Source organism: Malus sylvestris, chromosome 16 (genome assembly GCF_916048215.2).
Source record: "Malus sylvestris chromosome 16, drMalSylv7.2, whole genome shotgun sequence".
NCBI classification, from domain to species: Eukaryota; Viridiplantae; Streptophyta; class Magnoliopsida; order Rosales; family Rosaceae; genus Malus; species Malus sylvestris.
Genome location: NC_062275.1, coordinates 5,781,421 through 5,790,679, shown reverse-complemented (window position 1 = coordinate 5,790,679; position 9,259 = coordinate 5,781,421). Strand labels below are relative to the sequence as shown.

Sequence of the window (9,259 nt, the reverse complement as noted above, 5' to 3'; positions counted from 1 at the left end):
GTGAAAGGGTAAAATGGTAATTTTATTATGATTGGCATTTATAAGTTTCTTTTTGACAGAATTATCATTTTACTATCAAACTCAAAATTATTTTTTTACCCTTCCACGTAAGCACATTCCATCTCATTTTTAAAAAATCAATAGAATCTTAGGAATCTAGAACGAATCTTGAGTTTCAGAATGCAAAATTACGCAATTTTGTTCCAAAAAGAAAATGAGATTGAAGTTGAGTTTCATTGGGCATATAAAAAAATAATTATATTTTAGTCTAAAGTTTAAACAAAAAACAAACGACGTCCCGCCCACTTGACTACACTATGACCATGCAAATGGGTGCACCAGGTGAAGTCATCGATTAAATGGATTCAAGGCTTGTCTTACATTAGGACTCCATGTCTGCATCTTGCTGTGAAAAATTCTGGTTCTGAGATCGAAGAACAAAAAAAATAAAGGAGTTATGGGGAAGATTGCAGCACTACCAATTGTTGGGATGGTGTTGGGTGAGTGTGCACAAGCTGGGCTAATTATAATAAGCAAAATAGCCATGTCTAATGGCATGAGCAACCTCATCTTTCTCTGCTACTCCAATGCCCTCCCCACCCTCATCCTCCTCCCAATTTCTCTAGCCTTCCACAAGTAATTAAATCTCACTTTTTCTCAACTACCAGAATCCAAAGGTTTGATTTGTCACTGTGGTTTGTTACTTTGATCATAAAGTTAATTTCTTTCTTTGCTCTTGTCTTATGTGTTCTTGGTAGATCTGAGCGCCCTCCTCTCACTTTCTCGATCATCAGTTGGTTCTTCTTGCTTGGTCTAATTGGGTAAGTTAAGAATTACATCTGTTGATGAAAAATCCTATGTGAGAATTAATAAAGGTTGCATTTTTAATTTGTTGGTGGGTGATTACTGATTAATGGGTTTGATTGATAATTTCAAGAGTTTTGCAGATTCATGGCGCAGTTTCTTGGTTATGCTGGGATTAAATATAGCTCTCCTACTCTTAGTACAGCTATGCTCAACCTCATTCCTGCTTTTACCTTTGTACTTGCAGTTATCTTCAGGTTATACCCTCCTCTTTTTACTCAAACCGAAAATTGTGATCAACCTCCATGTTTTTTTATCTTTTGCCAAACCGATGTTTTAAGCTACTGTTAATTGATAATTCATTGGGATGGGGATTCGAACTCAGGTGCAAGCGGGCGGTAAACTGCTCTGGCCAATTGACATGCTTCCCTTTTTGTTTCTTTATTCTGAAGTGTGATTTTATCAGAATCGTCTTATTTTGTTAATGAAACCTGAGCATTAGTTATGAGTACCTGTTCTGTTCTTAGGTTTTGTAGAAGAACCAGTGTTAATATATTGATTATCTTGTTTTTTTATTCCAAGGAGAATTTAGCTGATGATGAGCTCTCTCTCATTCCAGACAAGAGTTGTACAACGCAATTCTGAGACACTGGTAGAATGGTAATCTTACACCATCACTGATTTCTAAATTCGTTCAAATGCCTGGTTTCAGAATGGAAAGAATTGACGTGAGAAGCTTCAGTAGCCTAGCTAAAACCTTGGGAACAATAGTTTCAATTTCAGGGGCTTTCATTGTGACTCTTTACAAGGGACCCCCAATTCTGAATACATCCTCAACTGTTATGACTGATATGTTGTCTCAAAAGCAACTTTTATCCGAACAGTCAAACTGGGTCCTTGGAGGAGTGTGTGTCGCAGCTAATTGCATGTTGGCCGCATCTTGGCTTATTGTACAGGTGAAATCTGTAAACTTTTACTTAAAACCTCTTGAAAGTGTGGAATTTGGTTAGAAACTAAGAGTACTTCCTATTTCATTTCTGTGTTTCAGGCATCAGTTCTAAAGAAATACCGCGCAGAGCTGATCATGGTTTTTAATTATTGCTTCTTTGTGGCTATTCAATCTGTAGTTGTTCTTCAATTGTAGAAAGAGATCTGATTTCATGGGAATTAACACCTAAAATCAGGTGGATCGCTGTTCTATACTTGGTAATTAGATAACTAAACCCAGCCCTGATATACCTTTTGGATGTAATATTTCTAACACATGAACCTAAGTTGCTAAGTTATATTATTGCAGGGAGTGTTTGGCTCAGCATTCCAGGTTGGTGTATCTACTTGGTGTCTTAGAAGGACAGAGCCTGTGTTTGCAGCTATGTTCAAGCATTTGGGGATTGTCGTTGCAGTTTTCATTGGTGTTACCTTCTTAGGTGATACTTTCTACCTTGGGAGGTAGGGTTTAATCTTTATTCCCTGTAACCTCCATATCAAAATGTCGTCGATTGAGAGGCACTAATTTTGGTCGTGTTGAAAATTGCAAAAGGGACACCATTTAGCTTCTCAGTTTACATTTACTGAATGCTGCAGTTTGATAGGAGCAGTTGTTATTGTCATTGGATTTTATTCTGTGATGTGGGGAAAGCCAATGAAGAGAAGAGGGGTGATGATGCAGGGGAAGGAAGCCTGGCATCGAGCAAACAACGGGTCCCTCTATTGCAAAGCCATATTGAAGAAATATAGACGTTTTTTTTTTTGCAGTTGCCAAAAAAAGGGTAAGTCTGTGTTGTTTTTGTCTTAGTTCTTTTAGAATGCTGCCCTTTCCATGATTCTCGAAAATTGGGATAGGTTATTGTAGGAATTGATTTGCTCAGGCCGTGTGCGGGCACAATGAAGATCCATTTGTCATCGGAATCCTGCATACATTCATTCAAACGCAGTATGTTGGTGTAAATTGGGCATAGTTGCAAATTTGCTACAAAGGTGAATGACCATGTGAAGCATGTCGTGCCTATTGGCACTGCTACTGACAAAATATTATGGCTCCCCTGTCTCATTTTAAATATTGTCCAGGAGAGAGTAGAAATCTAAAAGGACAATGCCAGTTCTATGAACCTTACGTTATCTGGCTTCTCATTTCATGAGGAGGCAGCTTCATTGCCTTGTCGTTAATTAACCTTTTGAACTACTAAAGCGTTTCTAAATTATTTGTAGATGTGGTTCATATATTTTGACAAATTTCTTCTGACTTTTCCAATGAGTTGCATATGCATATATATATGTTTGATGTTTCACTGCATACTATTTTTTAAGCTAGTTTTCTTGTTAGTTTTGGTGGTTTTCTTCATAACACGCGCAGCCCTGACAGGAGAAGTTTTCGAAAAGAGCATTAAATAGGAAATAACAGTTGATTTTCCATGGATAATGTAGGATCACCATGAATGTGGGGAGCATGATCAAAGATACCAGCAGCAGGAGTTGAACATTGAGTTTACAGGGTCAAAGCTGCCTTAAGAGCAACAACATAGCATATTTGTGGAAAGCAACTCCTTATTTGGAAGTGAACAAGCAGATGTATATCCTTCTTCAGAAGTAGTAGAAAATAAGGTAAGAATGTTGTAGTTAGGGTTGGCGGGAGGAAATGTGATGGCAAAGGCCAAAGTTATTGAAGAACATATTTGATTGTTTGACACTGTTTAATCAAATACAATAAGAAAATTGTACAATCTTATACCATATTCCAACTATGGAATACAGAATTAGTAGTGTGAGCATCAGTTTTTCGTACTTTCAAATTCGATATCCTGCTAGGTAAGTTCAAATTAAAATACAGGGTTATCTGGACAGATAAACGTATTCAAGGAATTGGGAATTCGGTTGTGGAAATTTGCTAATCTGTTGAAATGAGGTTGTGGAATTCAGCTCAAGAATTTGCCATTTTCCTTAAAGAACAATAATGCAGGAGAAAGTAGTTAAGGAAGAGTTAGTGCTATTTTCTCAGTAACTCCGGGGGACTTAGCTGAGCACAGGTTAAAGTTTGACATAAAATCACATCGAAATATTATCAGAAAACGAAAACACCACCGTTGATCCTTGTTATAAACTTATAGCTGAGTAATTAGGTGGACTTATTAGCTTAAATTAACAATATTTCTTGGCAAGGTTGTTTGAAATGTTGTAATGAAATCTCCAGGAGTGGAGGCCAGAACAACTATTTTCCAGCATTGAAATATAAAGGAAAAAAAAATCGTAAGGCAGTCTATAATGGTGGCATAACACATCATCATAACAAGTTATTAAATTTGAATTGCTCATAAAGGAGCACTAAGAAACTGATAGACTGAGGGGCAAATGAGTGGCTAACATGCGTTTGTGTCGAATAAGCTTTTTAGTGTTCACGTAATATTACTAATTCATTTATAGTTGAAGAAGTTTTTTAATGTTCACGTAATATTTCTAATTCATTTATATTTTTACACGTTTTTTTATTTATTAATATTAAACTCAATGTTTATGAAATATCAATCATGTCATTCAGTCATATATATTATAACATGTAAATTAGTGATATCACGTGTCGGTATCTCTCTCATGTACTCTTATTAGTAATATCATATGCTAGTATAACAATCATACTAAAAAAATACATGTGTTAGAATATGAGTAAATTGATAACTTCACATGTTAGTATAACAGATGCACTTCAGAAATTTCTCCAAATAATTTTGTCCAAAAAGGAAATCAATATTTATAAGAAACCTTGGTCCAAAATAGGTCAGCCTCCCTTGTATTAATAATAATTGTAATGATAAGTATACATCCGAGTAGCTACTTCACCTTTTCAAGTAGCTTCACCTTTTCATGAAGGGCTGCCCTCCTTCTACCTGTCTTCACATACATACAGAGAGAGAGAGAGAGAGCCATTTTTCTTCTTCTTATAAACTTGCTAGCTTTTTTAGCTGATGCAAAACTAAGAGAGAGAGGGAGTAATTAGAAGCAGTGATGTGGATGATGAGTAACCTTAAACTGCAGGAAACGGTGCCGTTTGCAGTGATGGTGGCAATGGAAGGTTGTACTATAATATTAACCATTTGGGCAAAATCTGTCATGACAAATTATGGCATGAGCCCCTCTGTTTTTGTCGTCTACACTCACTCCCTTTCCTCTCTCTTCCTCCTCCTCTCTTCTTTCCTCTTTCGCTGCTGCAGGTATCTCTCTCTCCGTCTCTCTCTCAAATACATACTTCCAAGTAATATTTTGACGGTGCTAGTTCGTTATAATGACATATTGGTAGTCTGCTCTTTTTTACTCTCTCTCCCTCTCATACATATATATACTTTCAAGTAATATTGACCGTACTAGCTACTTCATTACAATAATATTATTATCGATGATATATTGACAATCTGTTCTTAAAACTTGTGAGGCTGGTATTTTGTGTGTGTGTGTTTTTTTTTATTCCCGATAGTATATAATTCAATAACAGTAATTATTGCAGCAGCAGAGGAGATTCAACACAGCAATCAGTCTTCACCTGGGCTCTATTCGTTCGATGCTTCCCCTTGGGTTTTACAGGGTATGCACTTCATATTCTTCCATCTCATCTCCAACGCATGAATCAATGGATTCTCCAGTTGACCTCAGCAAGCCTTAGGGGTCGTTTGGGAGTGAGATGCTTAAAAAAAAACACCCATGAAAAAAAGTTGTGAGGGTTTTAAGTGTTTGGTAAACTAAAAAAATGGGCTTATTTTGGAAGCTGCTGTGAGAATAAGCTGAAATCAAAGGAAAAAGCTGAAGCTGCTATTTGCAGCTTTGGAAAACTGGTTTTTTTTCAAAGCGCACGGAGCTACAGTACTCCTTTAATAAAAAGACCCACTATCAGACTGTTTTTTTTTTTTTCCAAAAGCACTTTTACAAAAAAATTTACCAAACACTCTGCTGATTTATTTCATAGCCGCTTATTCTCACAGCAGCTTTTTTTCAAAGCACAGCAATACCAAACCAGCCCTTAGAATATTCAGCTATGTACTGTATTGCACCTATTCTTCCGTCCTCCGTCTATAGGGAAAAAAAATATTCCTACCTAGAGAAATTTTTACTAGGACACATCTATAACCAATCCAAACATGTTGCAATACAGGCATAGTGGTTATATATTATACCCTAAATGTCTACCAAACTGTATTATACAACGTGGATGCAGACTTATGTCAAGTTAGTCAGGCCAATGTGCTCTCCATTTACACTCAAATTAAAAAATTTCTTCCTGTTTTTTATAATATATATCAATTGGTAAAAATAAATTATTTATACTGTATCTCGTATTTAAGTGGCATGGAATACTTTTTCAAATAAATATTCATCCATTCTCAACCATGTGAATAAAATAATTGTATAAACAAAGTCTACACGTTATGTGCAATATTTAGTTACTTCTGATGGAACCTTCCGAGCATTTTAGAAGAATAAAAATTCTTGGATGTGTTTTGTTTTTGTAGGATAACAGTATCTCAGAATCTTGGATTCCTTGGTTTAAGTTACAGCTCTCCTATTCTTGTGTGTGCCATGGGCCTAATGATCCCATCTTTTTCCTTTCTGCTCTCTATCTCACTCAGGTTTGTAATTAATTCCTACAACAACAAAAATGTTATCTCACTAGTATAAATCGAAAAAAAAAACCTAGCTAGTATAAATGTTGCAATATTGACACTATGAAAATGTTCTCTTGCACTCCTCCGTGTGTATTTTTCTGTTTGTTTTTATTTTATAAAAGAAGAAGTGTATGATAAAATAATTGTAATAACAATAACAGTTTCATGAAATTAACCCAATTATCTTAATTACAGGAGGGCGAAACTAGATTGGAGAAGCTCAAGTTTCCAGGCCAAAGTAAGTGGCACATTAATAACAATCATTGGGGCAATAGTGGTTGAACTCTACAAGGGTGAATATATAAGAAAATCTTCAGTTTCCTCTTCATATTGGTATATTAATCAACTTCAACTCCGAGTAGAGAAACTAGGCTTAATCTTCTCCTCAGAGAAAGAGCATTGGGTTGTGGGTGGCCTTTTACTGGCAGCATCTACTTTATCCGTTTCCGTATGGAACATCATTCAGGTAATTTATTGAAGAAGTTGTTATTGAGAGTTTAAAAAGTCCATACGTGAAAAAAATAAAGCGAGGAGTACACGATGTGTTTCATATTAGTTTCCTTTTTTACTGTTTAATTCTTGCTTTTACTCTGTTGTGATTAGATGGGAACGATGAAACTATATCCACAAGTGGAAGTCATGGAAGTGGTAACTTTTTATAGCTTGCTTGGGACAATCCAATCTGCAATGCTATCTTTGTTCCTAGAGAGAAACCCAAGTGCTTGGAAATTAAAACTCAACGGGGAGCTCCTTCTCATTGTTTTAACAGTAAGTAATTATCACAGAACATATGTAGTTAAATTGTAATTAATCATCTCGAGGAATTTCATTGTGCGTGCTCTTTGTTGTAGGCAATTTTCGGGGGTCTAGTTCGAAGTCGTGTTCAACATTGGTGTATGAACATTAAGGGCCCATATTATGTGCCGTTGTTCAAGCCGTTTGGGATTGTTTTTGCAACCATTTTTGGTGTCAGTTTATCTGCAAATAGTCTTTGTTATGGAAGGTAATTAAGTAGTCTTTGTTGCTTATGAATTTCCTTTTTATTTGGTATTCTATGGATTAATAGAGGTGTAATCTTGCAGTGTGATGGGAGCAGTCATAACTGGAATGGGGTACTTTATTATAATATGGGGACAAATCAGAGAAGATGAAAAACATGATCAAGATCACTGTGTTGATGAGAATCTCGAATCCAGTTCTGAGAGGAAGGTCCCTCTCTTGCAAGAAGAAAATGTATAGAATAGTTTTAATTCTTAAACGGGAAATTACCTATCATCGGGTGTGTACCCTTTTCTATGTCTCTCTCCCACAGGTGATAGGATATATATATATATATACACACACACACACACCTATTTCTATGTATCTTTCTTCTCAGGTTACTTGAGAGAGAGAAAAAGGTATACACCTCGTGACATGGGAGTTCTCCTTGAAAATACCAGAAAGCTTGAGACAAAAGAAGGCTCCTAGACATTAGGATTGCCGGTATGCTATGGCCAGTCGTGGATGCGCAGCAAATTCCTCACGTTTGATGCATTAGAATCTGCATGTATTGCTTGCGTGGTTCTTCTAGTTGTACATGAAGTGCAGGAATTCAAGATCAATTGTATTTGTTTTACGGTGTCAATGAATTTGTCGCATACGATTTTAATTTCTGATTGAGAGTACGTAGCAGTTTTGTTTATAGGGGAAAGCACATGTCTTTGCAGGTGGATACACAACCATGTGAAATGCAAATGAACAAATTGATATGTGAAAAATCCCTCCATTTATTCAAGTACACTTCAACTTTCAATTACAACATGACTGATATCATTTCGGGTCATCACAAAAGATTCTGGCCAAGGACAAGGTCCCTGATGGATTGCAACTCAGTTACAACATCACTCATATCTTTTCGCTCTCTTGGGGATTCAGCAGAACACGAGATTCCGATTTAAATATTGAACTCAAACACACTTGGATTTTTTCAGCACTTATGATGCTGCTTTGGTTGGGAGTAATAGGGTCGAGCAGTGAATCTGCAATTTCTGGAACTCGATGAGGCAAACCCATCTTGACAAGATTGTGAAGGTTCAAGCCTTCACTAAACCTAGGGTCGGTGGGTCTCTTCTACCAAAGCTGTAGACATCCCCACATGTTGCAATCTTGCTTCCCATGCCATACTCTACAATTCAAACATCACAAAAGACCAATATGAGCTCATTAGTAAATTAACTTTGTTTGTACCATACTTAGGGCTTCCGTAATTAGATCTCGTATAAATACTCAGAGGACTTAAATGTAATTATGTAATAAAGGAATGGGCAAATATGTAATAAGTGAGGAGCCCTTATTCTATAAAAGGACTCATCACCCTCACAATAGGGAGAGGCCATTTTCTTAGGCCATGGGAAGAGTTCTCTCACCCTCAGAAGCTCTCTCCCTCACTCCCCTCACTTCTTAGAGAAATACAATAATCAGTGTGGACGTAGCCCAAACATTGGGATAAACCACGAAACATCCTGTGTTATTTACATTTCTTGCAGATTCACGGTCGGATTTACGTTGTTCCAAGACCTCCGGTTTTGTGCATCAACATTTGGCGCCGTCTGTGGGAATCGACACGAAAAGCTATGTCGATTCTTTCATTTTTTTTTCACCTCCGCCGTGAATATGCAGAAACCCAAAAACCAAACACCTGCACAATCACTGCAAAACCCATGCCTTCCGCTCCAGCTCCCCGTCACTACAACCGTTACAAACAAGCTTCATAATTCTCAGATCTCTCTCTCTCTCTCTTTCTCTCAAAACCCATGCCTTCCGCTCCA

At 36.9% G+C, this 9,259-nt stretch overlaps 1 protein-coding gene and 1 pseudogene across 2 annotated transcripts; both read left to right on the top strand.

Moving 5' to 3' along the window:
- The first annotated feature begins 417 nt into the window (after window positions 1-417).
- Window positions 418-3,557, top strand: LOC126606533 (WAT1-related protein At5g40240-like; annotated as a pseudogene).
- LOC126606534 (WAT1-related protein At1g70260-like) lies at window positions 3,266-8,250 on the top strand. 2 transcript variants are annotated; one of them, XM_050273920.1, is made up of 8 exons: window positions 3,266-3,405; window positions 4,831-5,006; window positions 5,300-5,374; window positions 6,297-6,413; window positions 6,645-6,915; window positions 7,053-7,217; window positions 7,301-7,452; window positions 7,532-8,250. In XM_050273920.1, exons 2-8 carry the CDS (start codon window positions 4,852-4,854, stop codon window positions 7,686-7,688), a joined length of 1,092 nt encoding a protein of 363 aa, XP_050129877.1. In that variant the 5' UTR covers window positions 3,266-3,405; window positions 4,831-4,851; the 3' UTR covers window positions 7,689-8,250. The 2 variants fall into 2 exon arrangements, with proteins under 2 accessions (XP_050129877.1, XP_050129876.1); XM_050273919.1 differs by having other exon boundaries at window positions 5,297-5,374.
- The last annotated feature ends 1,009 nt before the right edge of the window (window positions 8,251-9,259 follow it).